General features: G+C 40.1%; 1 protein-coding gene across 3 annotated transcripts in view; it reads left to right on the forward strand.

Annotated features, from left to right (window-relative positions):
• Window positions 1-18,818, forward strand: part of Ppargc1a (PPARG coactivator 1 alpha) — a 649,949-nt gene that overhangs the window by 426,763 nt on the left and 204,368 nt on the right. The window contains exon 1 of one of the 3 annotated variants that reach the window (XM_070012852.1): window positions 17,845-17,878. The exons of the other annotated variants lie outside the window; for them this stretch is intronic. Within the exon in view, the coding sequence (XP_069868953.1) occupies window positions 17,846-17,878 (33 nt within the window). The 5' untranslated portion in view covers window position 17,845. Of the gene's footprint in view, window positions 1-17,844; window positions 17,879-18,818 lie in introns of those variants that run through there. 3 annotated transcript variants of the gene reach the window in all.

Consider the following 18,818-nt stretch of genomic DNA (forward strand, 5'->3'; position numbering starts at 1 on the left):
AGAAACCACTGTAAAAATGACCTAAGATTTAAGATATATAAACTGCGGGAAAAGAACCCACATATTTTTATCTTTGCCGAGAAAGGTTACTATTTTTCTAAGACAGTAACAGAATAATAACACTCTCAGTTAGCAAATAATTGTATAACTGCCTGGTCAGAGGCTGTAGTTGTTACAGGAAAGAAGAAAGAAATTTAACAGGGAGCTATGCCTTCCCAGCTTTTGTTTGCTGCCCTTCTAATGATTAGAAGCTGTCAATCAAAGGCTGTTTTTATACAAAAAGCCATTAGGAGTTAGAGCTTCAGTACTTCTGAAGGACAACCAAGCTGGAATGCCGTCAGAAATTGCAGGTACTCTCTGGCGAGCATGGGGGTGAAATATAGGTATTGGCATTCAGCTTTGTAAACTGTGCTTACCTAGGGATTTTAATAAACCATGGATAGACGTTTTATGGTTTCCCTTCCCAAGAACATATAGCATTTTTACACTGTGATGTTATTAGTTGTAAGTATGACTTCTTCAAATCGCCATTCATAGGGTAGATGTACAAGCATTAGAAATAGATAGATTCCAGCCAGTGGAATAAAACCAGTTTTAAGTCAATATCTGCTGAGTGTGGGGAAAGGGGGAGTTGCTAAGGATCCATTGTGCGCCCTTTAAATAAAGAGCTCTTTTTCTCCAGGCTTCAAATAAACTTTTATCTTCCCCAAGTTGGATGTGAGGTCTTCAGTGTCTCTAACGGGGGACCAACCCTGAGGTACAATAGATTGACTCAGCACAGAGTTCAGAGCAGCTGGGAGTCCCGGCTCTGCACGTCACTTCCCAGGTGGGCAAGAGCTGGCAGGGTGTGTGGGCCACGCTTCCTGTTTCTCTAGTGTGTTCCTAAACCTCTTCTCTGTCAAGCTTTGTTCAGGCTTTTCTCCCATCTGTAGCAGGAAACTCTGGAATATTCTGACCTCATTCTCTGGGTATTGCTCCCAGGATGTCTGTGGAGAGAAGTGGTTGATCACAGGAAGGGCTGCACTGCAGGGCAGCTGCGATGTGGCTGAGCTGGTGCACAGGGCAGCCTGAGTTTACATTTTCCCCCTTGGTTCTTGTGTGGACCACGACACCAGTTCCCTAGCCAGCAGCCCTTTAAGAGCCATACAAGACATCTAGCAGGCTGCTTGTGATCTGCCCATCTCCTCTCTTCCCCCACCCCCACCCCACCGCCACTTCCCCCGTTGATCTCTTCAACTGGCTCTGCCATCATCTAACTCTCTGCTCATTTCACCCTACATCTGTAAGCCTCTTGTTCTCTGGGCTCTTGCAACCTGGTCTTCAGTTAAAGGGCCTTTGTCTCAAATGTCCCCTCTGCACAAGATGCGCTGCCTTCATTCAGCCTTCCCATTCTGACATCTCAGCTCACTCTTTACTTCCTTAGGGATGTCTGTCAGACTCGGTTATTGCCCTGCTCTGTTCTCCCTCCCAGCACAAGGTCCCTCTCCTAGGCAGCACTGCACTGCATTGTACTTTGTTCCTGTGCTATTTGATCAATGTCTGTTTCTTCCTAGTAGATGATAAACAAGCTTGATGAGGGCAGAAATCACCAATGTTTGGGCTCATCATGTCATCTCCAGTGCTTAGCTCTGTCATGGATAGGACGTTCAATAAATCTTAGTTAAATTAAGGAAAGGATGAGAGAATGAGAAAGTAATGGTGATATTCTGTGTGTGTGTGTGTGTGTGTGTGTGTGTGTGTGTGTGTGTAAAGAGAGAGAGAGAAAGAGAGAGAGAGGTAAGAAAGTAGAGAGAGAGCTAGTTTACTCTCTAGTAGCCTATAGAATGGAAGGTAATAATGGCTCTCCATTTCTTCATGAAATTCTGTGTTTCATTGACTGCAAAACATCCCTCATAATTACATGATACATGATTGCTCTGTCACAAAGAAAGAGAAAGATACCATTGCTAATTAAGCTATGACATACTATTGATTGTAGGATGCCTCCCAATTCTAGACATCAAAATATCAGATGACAAAATGCGCGACTGTGTGCATTCTTCACACTGACGCACATTAGAATTAAGCTAACTAAATGTCGGGAAGAATGAGTTAGATTAGCAGTCAATAGATGCAGGGTGAGTTGGAGAGTTGATACTAGTGTATCCTGAGTATATGACATGGAGTGGGTACACTTGAATGGCCACCTGGTGTGTAGGCATTCTGGTACAAAACAGAACTTGAGATTCAGGACGTTTGGATTATGAGGAGCAATCTGCAACATGGTAAGAAGATGACATCAAGGCTGCCAATATTATTTCATGACCAATGGACCAGCAAGCCTCAATCTTTACAGAATTTAGAGCAAAGAGCTCCTACCACAAACTTCTAGGGTATGTTTATTTTTCTTTCTCTCCTATTTCTGCAGCCTGCAACTCTGAGGGGCTTTGGATTAGCAAAGTGTGAGCCAATGTCCAAGGGCAAATCCATAAATTGTAAATCTGGCACCCCAGCTGTACCATTCCTGGCATCCCACTCTCCTGATAGGCAGACTGACCGTGCAGAGATCCAGGGTCTTGTGTCTAGTCTTGGGTCTAGAACCAGTTAAATGACCCAGGAAAGCTGTTACCACTGTAAACCTGTGGGTTATATTGATTTGACTACTGACTATTGATTTGACTAAATCAACTTACATGATCCTGGGATCATAAGATTTATGGGTTTGGAGAAAAGCACACACCTTATATTTTCATAGACCTCCCTTGAGTATGCTCCCTCTTTTTTTATTGAAAAAAAAAAGACAGATTTCTGAGACAATTACTGAATTAAAGTGACTTCTTCTTAGTCTAATTTCCTTTCATACTATTCACATTTGTTCTTTTTATAGGTCTAATCCTCTGCCCTTCCCACCAACTTTGGTGTTGCCTAAGTTCCCAGGAAGTTATGCTTTTATCTAGAAGTGAACATTTGAATCCATGCCCTTTTATCCGGGTAATTTTGCATCCATGGGAGAGCAACAATGCAGAATCTGATGGGATCGGTAGGGGCGTCGTGGTAATTAGCCTAGTCCACAGTTGAGTGGACTTTCAAGGGGGAAGGGATGAGGATGGATTACCATAGGTGACCTACCTGTAGTGGTAGAAGGGGCTATGACCCTCCAGGCAGCTAGCCCTAGCTCATGGCAGTTCACCAAACTAACTGCATTCTTAACCAGGCAATAAATACCTATTTATCTAATTTAATCTTCTGTTTACTTTGCATCCTGAGTTTTGAAAACCCCAGTTTTTTGAAAAAAGACATATCTTTTCCCAACCCCACCTCCAAAGGTCATTTCATTTCACATCAAAAACATAAATGTAAATTCTCTTACAAGTTTCGTGCTTATAATTTTCTTTAAACTACCAGCTTCATGACTCTTTCTTGTTGCTTTTAAGAAATTCTTGGAAATAATGTAAAGACTTAGGGCATTTCCTTAGGATCCTGCCTTAAGGATTCTCACTGTATGGAAAAAAAGTCAAGTAGAGATTGTGGGCAAGTCGACATGGAGTTTACTTTTCCTTGGGTACTTACAGTAGGCCTGGCAAATATCCAATTTTAACCTTCCCAACAATCTGCCATACTATTCAATATGACTTTCATTTTATAGGATCCACAAGTCATCCAAGTAGCAAAGGGTGGGGCAAATATTCAAATCAAAATTTATTTATTTTCTAAAGCCTCGTGCTCTGTTTGCCTATTCAAATCCAAGAACTTCAATTTTTCAAAATGTGTGTCTGGTGTGCCCCTTCAGCTGTTGAATTATTTATCTTTTACGGAGACCAATAACACAAGTAGTGATTTTCTTAAAGAGGAGTATAAACTTTCCCTTTCAATTTCTATCTTATGTGTACCTCTGTGGGAATTTATCAGTCATGAATGGTTGTCTTGGAAGAAAAATCTGCCTTAGGTTCATAGTACCAAGTCGTAGTGAATGGAGATCAGTAGAATGAAGTCAATTGGTTTTAATTTCTCTCTGGAGCAGGACTTTGCCCCTTCACTGCAGGACATTGCCGGTGATGTTTTAATCATCTGACATGGAATTTGAACACTAGGCCACATGGAATGTTGTTCCTCTCAGCTTAGGGGCTGATTTCTGTTCCCGAGATCACTCAGACTACTTCTTTTGAAAAGCAGTGCATCTTCGCCCTTTGTCAAAAGTACTGTTTCGTCTCTATTCAGCTTGGAAAGCTTAGATAGCAGAATTCTAAAATGGTCACAGCTCTGAGCACCAGAGACTCGCCTGTGTTAGAGTTTGGTTTTTCTCAATCTGCTATAGCAACACAGATGGTTGAATTACAGTGATGCCCAACATCAGTTTCAACTTGCCTCTGTTTCAAAGATCCATCACTGACTGTGTCAGAACACGGACAGACCATATGCCTTCGATCAGTGCCAAAGTTTAAGGCATTAAAAGAAAAAAAAAATCTCTGCATTATGGCTTTTGAAGGCGGTGCTGCTGTTTATATAACAACCACAGTTTCCACTTAGATTTTTGCCTTAACATTGTTTTTAAAAAGACTTTCATGTATGTTATGTAAATCCTTCCATGCATTTTTTGTCCTATGGTTCAAGTGATTTTTTTAAAAAACTCTGATCTTATTATATAGCCATGCTTGAAACACTCTATTCATATTCTGTGGCCAGTGAAACATTCCAAATTCAATTCCATGGTTCAAAAGTGCTGACAGAAATTGACCCCTCTCTACCTCTGTGCTCCATCTTCTCTCTGCTCCATGTAGTCGCTATGCTCTTCCTATTCTGGGAATTCACTTCTGCCCTAACACCTCTGAAGTTCCTTTGCCATGCACCTAGAAAGTTCTCTGAATAGCTGCCTAAATGGCCCAAATGACCATACTGACTGACTTCAGGCCTCAACCTTGAACCCTTCCTGGAGTAAAAATGTAGCTGTACATTTTTCCATGCTAGCTCTGGTCTTTCATCTATGCCTTGACTATTTTAGGTCCTATTTACTGTTGAAAATATCCTCAACTAAATTTCTAGAGATAAAGAAACATACCATTGGTTTCCTTAGGTTTTACTCACTGGTGCTGCTCATTTGGAGGGTAAGAAAGTATGAGATGTGACTACATATCTAGTGAGAAGAATATAAGGTTTGGGTAAGAGACTATGTGCTGTAGCTTGGCCCTCTAGTAGCTATATATACCAGGGACACATCTTCCTCTCTGGGTCCTATAGTTTCTATTACTGGAAAAGGAGAGACTTTAGACTTCCTCTCTTCCTTTATGGCATGGTCAGAGTTTTCAAACATGACAATGATTTCTTATATGATTATAAAAGTGGATTTCTTTGTGGTAATTAAGAGAAGAAAGAGACTAAATAAATCTAACACTATTGAAATGAAACCAGCTTTTGATTTAAAATTTGTATTCTTTTTTCCCCCTCTTTTTGACAGTACTGGGAATTGAACTTAAGGACCTTGCACTTGTAAGAAAGTACTCTGTCACTTGATCCATGCCTCCAATATCATCTGACATTTTTCTATGCCATGGAAAAGATGTGAAGATACTCTGTCCCATATAATGTGGGTACATTCCTTCCCACTGCCACCAAATTGTCTTTAGCATGTCTGATAGGAAGAAATCACAAGAAAAGAAAATGTGGCATTCATAGCATACCAAGTAACTCAATCTAAATTGTGAAGCAGCAACATAATAAAGGACCATATAAGATACCTTTTCTAGGTCCTTTATCTCAAGGTTCATATGCAGAACTTGCCAATTAAATATTGCATCTCAAATCCTCTTGTTTGTATCTTTCTTTTGGTAGGGAAAAAAAACCTACAAAAATATTGTTATGATTATTGAACAGATAAAAACAGCTATTCACTTTTGAGACCCATCATTAACCCTGACATTTTGCCAGGATCTTGCACTTGTTGCCTCTCAAACACACTTTCTACTGTCTCAGTAGCAAACTACAAGCTTATCAATGATTTATGTTCTCTGGAAATGAAAAGTTAGGTGCAATGGAGTTTCTAAAATAGAGGTGTGTTCTAGAGCTCCAGACACCCCTAGAAATGTTTGCCTTCAAGTATCTCCTTTATTATTGCCATCACATCATGTGTATGGAACAAAACAAACACTTGGGGTGGCTGTTCCTTATGCTTGTGATAATTGCTGCTGGTGTGTCTCTTTTCTCTGTATCTTGGTAGGTTTTTCTTTCCTTCTTTATTTTTACTTTGTTCCAATATAAGACTTTTTTCATTTGGGTAAATACCTGGGAATCAGATTAAAAACTTAGTCTTTCATTTAAGTTATATTTTTTTATAATCAATAAGGGGTTAAGTCAAAGGGGTGACCATTCAAAAAATCAGTTCACAAGTACAATGCCTCTTCATCGACATCACCCCTTTCATTATTCTCCCCCTTCTCTCCTGAATCTTGGTAGGTTTTGAGCTGCATGTATGATTTGGCTGATTATCTCCTTTTCTTCTTGTACTAATAGCTTCATTAAATCTCTCTGGATATTGACATATTCACTTCGGTACCATACTCAAATTAAAGGCTGATCTCCAACTGTACGAGTTTACAGTTCTTTAACGGCCTTTCTGGTGCTGTCACATGGCGTTAGCTCTCTCTGAAGACAGTCTGGGTTTGTGGCAGTTAAAGCTTCTGCAGGAGATTACCGTAATTACCAGTGATCAGGGTTTAATGTCTCTCTAGCCAACTCCTTCACCTCTTTACAAGACAAGATGTATGCTCAGTGGTGGTGCGATGGTGGGAATTAGTGGTAGCAGCTTCATCATGAGCTTGATTTCATTTACAAGAAAACAAACTGAAATCTGGGTTTGGAAGTAGAACTAGGCTTAGAAATACAGTTTGTGAGTCTTCTCTGGGATGTAAGTTGCTAGATCATTACTATGCTTTTGACCAATGGATCGGGTTCCTTTTGTAGATGTACAATACCATGTTCTTACTTTTAAGAAAGAATTGCCTGGAAGGGGGAGAATAATCAGTTGCTTTTCTCTTTCCGTTCCTTGCAAGGGCGATCTATATCATTCAGAAAGAGAGCTTATGATTGTTGTGAAGGTTAGCACAGAGCTTGAGGTGCCAGAAAGGCTCAATGTGCGTGGGAAAATAAAGGTGCGTCTTGGAGAGATGAATCATTTGGCCCCATTCCCGCTAATTAATAGCATATTATAACAAAGGAAGCCATTAAAATGTGAAAGTATGTTTTTGCAAGTCACATTTATCAAGCAAGGTAAAGTAACCCTGAGCTCTATTAGTTCCTGAGTATTTTTAACATGATATATGGATTTTCCTTTTCTATTGTTTTAACATGAAAATGTTCTAAAGTAGAAAAAAATGCTTTTTTTGTTGCCATTTTAAAAATTATTGAGGGGAGAAAAAGGAAAGTGTAATAAGAACAGTATATTTTTATATTAAAAGTAACCTTTCTATGGTACTCTCCAGATAAAACTGAATACTAGGAAAGAAAGAGGAAGATAAGTAGCTGCCTTATTTATCTTAGTCCGAAATCTATTTTTCTCACTGCTGGTTGTTGGCATTGCGTGACTATGTGACATGCACTCAGAAGATCGGATTATCCGGGGATGGGAGGGGTGGGGAGGAGAATCCCAATTTAACAGTTACTCACAAAAATTTCCCCCTTATCTCTACATCACAGAAAAATAAGGAGTTGTTAAATTTCAAATCCTGCAGTCTTTCTGATTTATCATCAAATTGTGGATGCACTTAGCTGCCGAGCATCGGAGAATCCAATAAGTCTTGTCACATAAGAAAGAAAGAAAAAGTCCTATTGGATAATGGGTTGCGTTCTCCCTCACAGTGATTTATTTCTGTCACAAGACTTAATTTTATCACAAGGCAGATGCTCTGTCTGTATCAGTGCACCATTTCTGCATTTATCTGCTTCATTAACAGAAAAAGCACCTGCTGCATTTGGGGAGGGGGTGGGATGTATTTGGCTCCTTTATTCTATGCCCCAATGACCTGATTATGCGCTATTTAAGCACACCTTTAATTCCGACTTTCTTATGAGTTGAAAAATTCCTCAGCTCTTTTGGTAAAGTGAGACCAACATGATAGGGACTCATTTTTGGCAAATGCAATGTCAAGGAACCACCATCAAAGAAGCAGGCAGTGTCAGTATGGAGTTCTCTGTACCAAGTCTCTGCAATTCATGTGGGGCGGAATGAGCAGAGCTTAATGGGCTTTTCAGGGGATACCTAGGATGAACTGGTGACAGACTATGTTATGAATTCATTTTGTTGGCTCAAAATCTGCTGGCTAGACTAAGAAATGTGTGTGTGTGTGTGTGTGTGTGTGTGTGTGTGTGTGTGTGTGTGTGTGTGTGTGTGTGAAGAACTGAGAAGGAAAATGAAAAGAAAAAGCAAAACAGGAGAAAGGAAGCAAGGGAACAAGAGTGGGAGGGAAAGAAGGAGGGGGAGAAGGAGGGAAGGAGAGAGAGGGAGGAGGGGAAACAATAAAGGTAGGAAAGGAGGAAAGGAGAAAGGAAGAAAGGAAAGAAAGGAAGAAAGGAAAGATGGGGAGGGGAAGGAGAGAAGGAGGAAGGAAGGAAGGAAGAAAGGAAGGAAGGAAGGGAAGGAAGGGAGGGAGGGAGGGAATGAAGGGAGGGAGGGGAGGAGGGAAGGAAGGAAGGTAGGGAAGGAGGGAGGGAAAGAGGGAGGGAGGGAGGGAAGGAGGGAGGGAGAGAGGGAGATCCTACCATTGGATCTGAGTCATCAACCTCCCCACAGAACATTTAATGACGTGTCTCATCAGCTTGGCCCTCCCTCCAATCTGTCACTTAATATAGACTCTGCTCCTCAGAATAATCGTCCTGTTCCTGGGGCAGCTGAAGGCCACAGGTTGGAATCCTCTGCCAACTGTCAGCATTCCAGAGGAGCAGCTACATCTGCCTGTCCCTGCTGCTCCCTTCTGCCATCAGTCCCTCCCCACTGCAGAGTGCCTTTGGCTTCCTCCTGTGGGAGGTCCGGATAGGAAGGGGGTGTCCGGTAGCCAAATTGCTCAAGATCTGCAATTCCCATCTGACACAATGCAGGAAATGTGCCCCGATGTCAGCTGCCAAAGACCAAAGACAAACTGATTTCTAGGAAGTTTCCCAAGTCCCTCTCTTACCTCCTTGTCATTTTCCTCTTTTTGTCCACACCTGCTTCCTCTCGGGCTTGCCTTAAAAAATGAAAACTCAGCCTTGACCTTTCACACCTCTTTTAAACTATTTGTTTTTGCATCCAAGAATGCACAGAGGCTAAGACGGATTCAAATGCTGAGCCTCCCATATTTGCATGTTAGTGAGATCACTGCAAGAAAGCTAATAGACAGGAAAGGAGACCAAGTTAATGACAATTCTCTAAACAGCTGTTGTATGATTCAGCTTCACTACTTCAGTTAATTAATCAGCACCTTGCTGGCAACTCTAGGGGAGAGACTCTTTAGATACTGGTAGCAAACAGACAATGCTTTCATATCAAATATGTTCAACAACATCTAATACAGAGGTAAGTTCCACAGCCGAGGGTAGGGAATATTGTAGTTTAGAAAGACGCTCAGGAAGCCGCCCTGGGTGGTCTTACAGATATGAACATCCCAGAATTACTACACATGATGCTTTCATTTTTGTCTGTAACTAGCCAAATAAAGCACGGGCAATCTCTAGGGTGCCCTGTTATCAGACATGCCTCTTTTTATTGTAATAAATAAATATGTATTTGTAGGTTGATCGCAACGTATTTGATACATAATAAATCAAGCGTTGTTGTCATTTCTGATTTTAGTCTCGTTCTCCCATTTGGAATTTTAATCATTGAGATAGTCCTCAGTTTTGACAACAACAAAGGGAGATCAAAACATTCAAATATAGGCTGCTCATCAAGCCACAGCGGCATTTAGTGTGAGTGTTATTGACTCTTCCCCTTTTCCCTGCCTTTTTCTGTTCTAAAGGGAAGCAACCTCTTGTTCTCACTAGGAAGTCAATAAAGCCATACATATTTTATGAATGATAATGCACAGAAATCTTAAACAGACAGGATTATATCTATATCTGGCCCATGGACTCTGCGTTTTCGTTCTTGTCCAAAGTTGTTGTCGGAAAAATCGGTACTGAGTTTAGTGTAAAAGTTGTGTTATTTTAAGTTTCCTGTGGTCACATGACCCTCCATTGATTAAGAAGATTCCATTTGGTATAGTTTTTACTTTATTCTCTTCATTACTTTGCATCCTTACCCTTCCATTATGCAGAAAAGAGTTTTTTGGGAACCTGACCAGTTTAAAAACTTGTCTTATATTTGCTCTCAAATGATACATATTGCCCAGGGAAATTACAACTTCCTGTTATGGACATAATGAGAAAGAGAATATTGCTCAGCATAAACAGTACGCACAAATAATATATAATTTGTGCATTGAGTCTTAACATGTAATCATTACATGTTGAGAATATACATGCATGTGTTTTATGCACTTATGATTTGTCTATCACTTCTCATTCTTTTTGTTGTTGTTGGTGGTTGTGGGGCTTGAACTCTAGGCTTGGGCACTATCCCTCAGTTCTTCAGCTCAAGGCTATCGCTCTACCACTTGAGTCACAGCGCCACTTCCGGTTTTCTAGTGGTATTGGAGATGAGAGTCTCACAGACTTTCCTGCCCAGGCTGGCTTTGAACAGTGATTCTCAGCTCTCAGCCTCCTGAGAAGCTAGGATTACAGGTGTGAACCATTGGCACCCGGCTTCATTTTTCATTCTTTAGAGATAAAATTTGGAAGCAGAAATTGTATTGTGTGGATTGAAATTATTGTGCTTGGGAAATTCCCTTTGAATCTCTTCCTTTCCTATTTTCATGATGAAAATTCAGCATGGGATTTCTTCTACACCTTCCAGGGGTCAGGAGGAAAGCTTCATATCAAGAACTTGAAATGGCATTAACCAATTCATTTGGACAATTTATCTAGTCATTCCATATGTACTGATGTAGACAATTATGGCTTCAGTTCTTCAATGAATCCTATATTATGGCAGAAGAATATCAGAGAGTCTGTAATACTCCAGGGAACTATAAAGAGAAATGTCCCTTTTAAATTAGCTTTATGGAACTGAGGCTTCACGTATTTACTTGCAAGTTCAACATTAACTCAAAGTACATGACTTGAACTTCTCTATTGTCAACTACCATATTGCTTGGAGGAAGAGCTTTTTTTCTGCCAAATTATTAGTGATGAGTCTGTTTCAAAAAGAAAAAAAGAAAGAATAATTCCTACCTGCTACAGTTGCTACTGTTACAGAGAGAACCAGATACTTTCTTAATCCCAGGTAATCTAACATATGAACGATAAATAAGGAAAGGGCTTTTACCTAACCCAACCAACTCAAAGTGTGATGTACTTTGAGATTTCATCTACCAGTAGACATTTAGACTTTCTTTTTCCCTCCTAAACTCATGGGTTTCTGATTTGTGATCCACTGAAAAAGGAGAGATCAGAAATTTCCCAGGGAAAGAGGCAGTGACAGTCACTGTTCAGTTTTCATAGGTCTCAGGTTCCTTAAAACTTGATTGCTTCTGGATTTCTTTCTTTAGAAACTCTTGTACTCACTCAAAGCTTAAGCAAAGATGACATGTATGGCACATGATCCTTGTGACACATGCAGCAGACATCACTAGCCAATCAGAGCATCTTTATCTCTTTTGTCAATAGATGACATCTTCAGAACTCGAAACTCTAAGTAGCCAGCTACTCACTGATCAAAGCTGGCATGTACAATGAAATCTATCTACAGTCCTAGGCCTAGACCAGGAGTTGATAAACTGTAAGGCCTTGGCCAAAGCTGCTTGTTCACTAGATTTTTGTTTGTTTTTGTTTTTGTTTTTTGTTGTTCGAGGGGCTTGAACTCTGGGCTTGGGTGCTGTCCCTGTACTCTTCAACTCAAGGCTAGCGCTCTACCACTGGAGCCACAGCGCCACCTCTGGTTTTCTAGTGGTTTATTGGAGATAAGAGTCTCATGGACTTTCCTGCCCAGCCTGGCTTTGAACCATGATCCTCAGATCTCAGCCTCCTGAGTAGCTAGGATTACAGACACAAGCCACCAGTTCCCGGCTCACTAGTTTTTGGAAATAAAGTTTTATTGGAATATAGTAGTACTCATTCATTTACAAATTGCCCAAGGCTACCTTGTTTCATCAGCAGAGTTGAATCATTATGTCTGCTCCAACATTTATCCTTTATCCCTTGAAAGAATCATTTTGTGGACCCCTGGCTTCGATCTTTGTAGGTTTCATCTCCAGGCTGATCGTTTTCTTCCCCACCAGAAATGGGCAGATAGGAAGCATGCTCAGTGTCCAGTGGCTCTTGCCCAACCGGATCCTGGGGCCAATCTCACAGGCTTTGGTTGGCTCAGCCTGTCACTGTCAGTAGGGCTGAGCAGCCATGATCTTCTCTTGTGGGAAAGCCTACTCTGCAGCTCTACCTGTGGAATCCTTCTCAACTGAGTGCAGTGGAGGGATTTTCCTCACTGGTGGAAGCTGCTCTGCAGTGCTATCACCATGTCTAAGTTGGGGGACATGGCCACTATTTCCTTCCTGTGTGACCTCAGACTTAGTGTTTTAAATGAGAATGATACTCGTTCCTCATGAAAAATGTCATTGCAGATGTGGAAGCATTTATGAACTACCACGTTCAGGCACTGGGGAATCTTCTTCCCTCTTGTATCCTCTGAAGATGAGAGTGTTTTCCCTGCAGCATCCTTCAGAATTGCTGGCCTCATTCTTTCTTGCTTTCAGGATTATTTTGCTTTCTTGCTTTCCAGCCTTTCTTGGTTTTCTGAGTTTGGCTCAATGTTAGGTATATTTTGGGAGCCTGATTAGAATTTACCTCCTCTCCTAACGCAGTCTGTGGTTCAAAGGAATTCTTCATTGTTTCATTCAGCGGAATGAAGAAGGAGCAGGTAGATGACAATTAGGAGGAGGAAGAAAGGAGTAGGTCTATGGTTAGGCAAATGGAAAAGCCAGCCTCCTTCATGGATGTTCAGATTAGTACACACTTCTGCTCAGAAGAGGGTTCTCACAGAATCCTGGCAATGTGAAAAATTTTGTACTATAGTACAGGGGTGAGGAGAGGCTTCAGGGCCTGTGAACAGTGAGGAGATAAAGTAAGCAAAGCTACACAAGAAGGAAACACACAGTATGTACTAACGGAAAGTGGTAGGCATGAACATGAAGAGCAGCATGAGGGGGCTTCTGTGCAAAACAAAGGGAATTTGAAGTTGAGCTATGCAGTACTTCTGAGGGATAGTAACCAGAACAGTTACACCATCAAATGGTGAAGGAGTCTAAATGATGACAAGAGGTTGGAGACCAAAGAAGAGTGAATTGAAATGGGAAACTTGAATGGGAAATAAACTCATGGAGAAATGGAGACATTTGAACAAAGGAATATATATATATATGTATGTATATATATATATACATATATGTATATACATATATATACATACATATATGTATGTATATATATGTATATATGTATGTATATACATATATATATATATAGTGTGTGTGTGTGTGTGTGTGTGTGTGTGTGTGTGTGTGTGTGTGTGTGTGTGTGTTGGTCTGGGTCTCAAAAGCAGCCTGGGCAGTTAAGGCTGGTGCTCTATCACTTGTGTTATAGATTCACTTCCAGCTTTTTGGTGGTTGGCAATAGGAGTCTCATGGATTTTTCTGCTCAGGCTAGATTTGAACTATGATGCTCAGATCTCAACTTCCTGTTTTAGCTAGGATTACAGGAATGAGCTACTGTTTTCTTTTTTCTGTTTTTTGTCATTATTTTTTAAACTTTATCTCATCCTATTCTTTTTTATTTTAATATTTTTTTACTGTAAAAATACAGCGGGGTTACAGTTACATGGCAAGGTAATGAGTACATTTCCTATCAAGCATTGTTACCTCCTTTGTTTTTCCCCTACCATCACTTCCCTCCCACCTCCACAACCACACTCCCCCCCCCCCCCCCGCACCTAAATTGTAAAGTTTGTTTTTCAACATAGTGTCTTGTACATCTCATTGTTGCAATGGGTCAACCTGTATTCCTATTTAAGCATATTGTTTTTTCCCTTCCTCTCCCCAAATTAGAGAAGTGTGAATACAAGATGCAGGGCACCAACATCAAATACAGTGAAAACAGCGGTTATACTGTGGGGGAGGAACATACAAAGAAACAAAAAAAAAATCACATGGTACCTTATAAATACGTAAGAAACAACAGCAAGAAAGAAACAACCACTTGTAGTGTAGCTGGACCAGGTCATTGCTAAGACCCTTAAGAACCACAAGTCTTGTTTGGACATTCCACCATGCTGTATGTCCTCCTAGACCTGTATTATGAGAAAATCAATAGATTTAACTGGAATTTACCATGAAAGATTGATTATATCAGAACGATTTTGACTCACACTAAATTATCTTAAATTGCTAACTGAAGTAGAGTGATAATCAATTGCAAGTTCGCTCTGATACTTGTGTTTCTTTGTGGCCGCAATCCTTGCTGAATAGAGTTGGTAAACATTCTAAGTCTACAATAATCTCCTGTGGACTCTGTTGATGTCTACTTCTGTCTTCTTTGCCTCTGTTGTCATCTGTGTATACTTCATGGACAAAATCGACTCCCTGGGTGATTTCTGGTCATTGTCATTTCTGATAGGACTCTGGGACAATTCTGGCAAAGCTTAACTAACTTCCTCTCTGGTCCTGTTGACTTCCTTTCTCTTCTGATATTTTATGCCCTGTTTCTCCTGTGTGTCCCTGCTTCTGCTAACTTCCTTTGGGATTGCTGCAACATCTTTGGTTTGTGAGCCAATGAGTCATATTATAAGGAATGTGGACTTCAAAATCTGTATGGGAGTGAGGTAGAAGGCTGGAAGTACCACTTCTTATCTGTGTGATCCTGGAGGAGGGGGAAGGTTTGCTTCTCTTTTTCCCCCCATTTCTCCTTTTTTTCTTTCCCTGCCTGTAAATGATTAAATTACTGACATTTCCTCTGCTGGACACTCTTTTAAGTTAGACATGCCCCATGTACCTAAGGTTGTGTCTTCTGCAATTTACATACCTAGACAATGATGGCTGTCCATCATGCATCCATTGGCAGAGATGTTTTCCTTCTTCTCCTTCTTTGCTCAGCATTGGTGGATGCTTATTTGCATCAGCAAAGCACATTTTATTAGTGAGAAGACCAACTTCCCCATAGACCACTTCTTCCCTCAACCACCCTGGAAGACTTTCACTCCAGGGAACAAAACAGCCCCTTTCTCTAGTTCTTTCTCAGTGGTATACTTGAAAGTCTCTCTGCTGAGTCTTCCAGGCAGGATCAAAAGAACTCTGGGCTCCTGGAGCTTCAGAACATTTTAAATCTGCTCAGGAGCCTTTAAATGGTTACTGCCTACAACATGGGGATTACACAGACAGGAACAGGATTGACTTGTTAAACCAAGACAGAGGGAAAATGGCCAAAATGTGAGCCCAGAGAGTTTGCCTAGAAATGAAGGATGTGGGATTCTAATCCTCACCTTAATTCTAACTCATAGCCTGAGCATCTGACCAAGCTGATACATTTTATCTTCAATTCACATTTTTCTGGCAACATCTACTCTTTTTTTTTTTTTTAAGTCAGGAGAAATTGTCAAGCACAAATGACAAGACTTTTTTATAGTGGAGTCCCTTTAGGAAAGAAAAGGGGTCTAGAGGATCATTTTAAGCTATTGGAAGATACCACTGAGAAATTGCTTTTAAGGATTCCAAGGGGCATTTTAGTCAATCCACATATATTTACTTTTCTGAACTGTTTAGGGAGAAAGCATGTGCTTTATTTCTTCTGTCCTTTAAATTCTTTCTGACTTTCCAGGAGTCATATCTACATAGGACAGTGGTGAGAAATCTTGAGTACATTTAAAATAAGTCACTATTTGGGCTTGGTTCAAATGCTGTCTTCTAGCTCCATGGAAGTGTCTAACTTCGGGTAAGTTACCTCCCTTTTTCTATTAAACTAAGGGCAGAAAATATTGAGGAGCTAAAACAAAGAGAAGATGACTAATTTCTAAATGTGCTATTGTAAATGTGAGCTTCTTTTTGCCCGTGAATTCTGTCTTATGTATGGACTTGGCAAATATTTTCTGTCAGAGGATCATTGGATGAGAGTGGCATATTACTACTGTTGTCAATCCAGTGTTCCTTCTTTAGCTTCTATCCTCATTTGTCATTTTATCTATATCTTGCAAGGGTTAAATTCCTTCTGCCTTCAGTGAGTCGATGTCTAATGTTATTATTCAATGTTGAGGGAAGAAATAATTGGTGTGAAGACACTTGATGTGTCTAACTCACAGGTATTATATACTCGGCAATTATTAAATCCTATTATTATTAGCTTCTATACTGCAGTACATAGAACATTGCTTTGCCTACGTTTAATTTTTTTAAATGTACACCTACTTTGCCCTTTTGTTTTATTTTGCTTTGTTGGTTTCAGTGGCCTTTGGTTTTTAAGGGAAGACAAATTAGGACCATTTTTCTTCAGACTCTTGGATTAGCAGAGTGAAATTAATTTGTCATCTAACGAATAAACAGACGCAACAATTCAGTTGCAAAGAAGATCTGATTAGAAGTACCTTAGGCTCTGAGTGTTTCAGAAGGGAAATATTGTGTAAATTAAGGATGGCTCCGTGGTGGTGTCTGGGTTGAAGGGTTTGTCTAGAAATGAGCCTGTAGACTTCATTTCCATGCACGCACACAGAGGGCAAGCGCCACAGAGGGAAGACGAGTTGAGAATGAAAGCAGAAAAGCTGCAAAGGGAATTGAAGAGATTTTGATACAAGTGGGTATAAAATTAATGGGCTATATCGAGCCTTTCAATCACTCTTTTAAAATGGAACATGCAGCTTGTCAAGGGGTGCGATTAGCACTCACAAAGCCAGGCATTCTCCATTTAGCTGTGGTTAAAAAACGGGCCTTGATGTCAAATCCACTTGAAGTCACATCCTGACTCTGTGGTGCTCCAGAGGCAAAATTGGTGAGAGAGTTATGTAATCCCTCAAGTTGTCAGTGTCCTTGTCTTAGCAGGAGAAATGTCATACCCATTTTACAGAGTTTTGCTAATGAGATGGTATCTGCAGCACTTAGAACACTTGTCACAAAATAAAGTCAGAATATAGTAGGAATATATTAGGAGTAATGATATTGCAAGTAATAGTGATACATAATACTAATGATGCAATCAGATATTTCTGTTTCCTTCATTCCTTCCTTCCTCTTCCTTCCTTCCTTCCTTCCTTCCATCCATCCTTCCTCCCTTCCATCCATCCTTCCTCCCTTTCTTTCATTTTCCTTTCCTTCTTTCCTTCCTTCCTTCCTTCCTTCCTTCTTTCTTTCTTTCTTTCTTTCTTTCTTTCTTTCTTTCTTTCTTTCTTTCTTTCTTTCCTTCCTTTCCTTCCTTCCTTCCTTTCTTCCTTCCCTTCCTTCCTTCCTTCCTTCCTTCCTTCCTTCCTTCCTTCCTTCCTTCCTTCCTTCCTTCCTTCCTTCTCTTTCTTTTCTTCTTCCTTCCTTGGTTCCTTGGAGGGCTACGATTCCAGACCTGTTTTGTAATAGTTATTTTGGAGATAGAATGTAGCAGACTTCTCTCTGTGTGTACTAGACTTGCACGATGATCCTTCGATTTTCAGCCTCCTTAGTAGCTAGGATTATAGATATGAGCCACTAGTGCCAAGATTCCTGTTTTTATGTACTGCTCTGATGTCATAAACATAATGACATAATGAAAGTTCTCATTTCCATGAGAGAGACACAAGAAAAATATGATTGGAATGCCTTTCCAAAGACCTGACCAGGTAAAAGAAGGAAAAAATACAGAGAGCAAGTAGATGGCAGGGTTGTTATGAAGTTTAATATGCTTTACAAAAAGAATCTTAAGGTAAATTCCTTCCCAGCTGCTGTGTCTGTAAAGGTGTTAGTCTGTTGAATTGAGATCTGGCCTACAATGAGACAGTGGAAACTGGTTAGATGCTAGGAAACTCATTGTCAATCATTTGGTGCTTCAGTATTATAACATCCTCAAGCTCTGATTTCTTTCTATATTTTTCACTCTTCTTTCTATGATGGTTTATGACCATTGTTACATGCTAATTTAATATCCTTGCTGAAACACTTGGGGTAGAGAAGAGAGAACATGTATATTTTATACAAAATTTTTACACATGAAACATATTATTATGGTGATTATAGTTATAATTCACATATAAAAACATGTAACTATATATTTTAGAATATATAATATAAAGATACATAGTGTATTATACTTATATAAAGGCAGTGTAATGAAACCCATCCAAATGCTGCTTGAAAAAAAAGGACAGGAGGGAGGGTGACATGGGAATAAAATACAGGGAATGAACTTGTTCAAAGTATTCTTTTACAACAAAGTAATTTTCATAGTGAACCTCCCTGTACCATTAAGGTAAGTTAATTAGAAAATAAAATTAATTTATTTTATTTTATTTGTTGTTGTTGTGAGACCTGTACTCAACCTCGGTGCCTGCTATTTTGCTCACTGGCTAGTGTTCTAGCATGCTTCCAACTGCAAGAACATAAAATAAATTATAAACCAAACAAACAAACATAAAATGATGCTACAGGCTATTGGCCCATAAGCCAAGGGGGTAGGCCTTTATTGTGGAGCTGGCATTGATGCTTCTATGGTTCTGCCTTGGTTTACCCCCATTCTCTCTGTAGTCTCTTCAATGCTCTTTCAGAGAGGAAAGTCCTATTTCT

This window comes from Dipodomys merriami, unplaced genomic scaffold (assembly GCF_024711535.1).
Source record: "Dipodomys merriami isolate MVZ:Mamm:240054 unplaced genomic scaffold, mDipMer1.0.p SCAF_9, whole genome shotgun sequence".
Taxonomy (NCBI): domain Eukaryota; kingdom Metazoa; phylum Chordata; class Mammalia; order Rodentia; family Heteromyidae; genus Dipodomys; species Dipodomys merriami.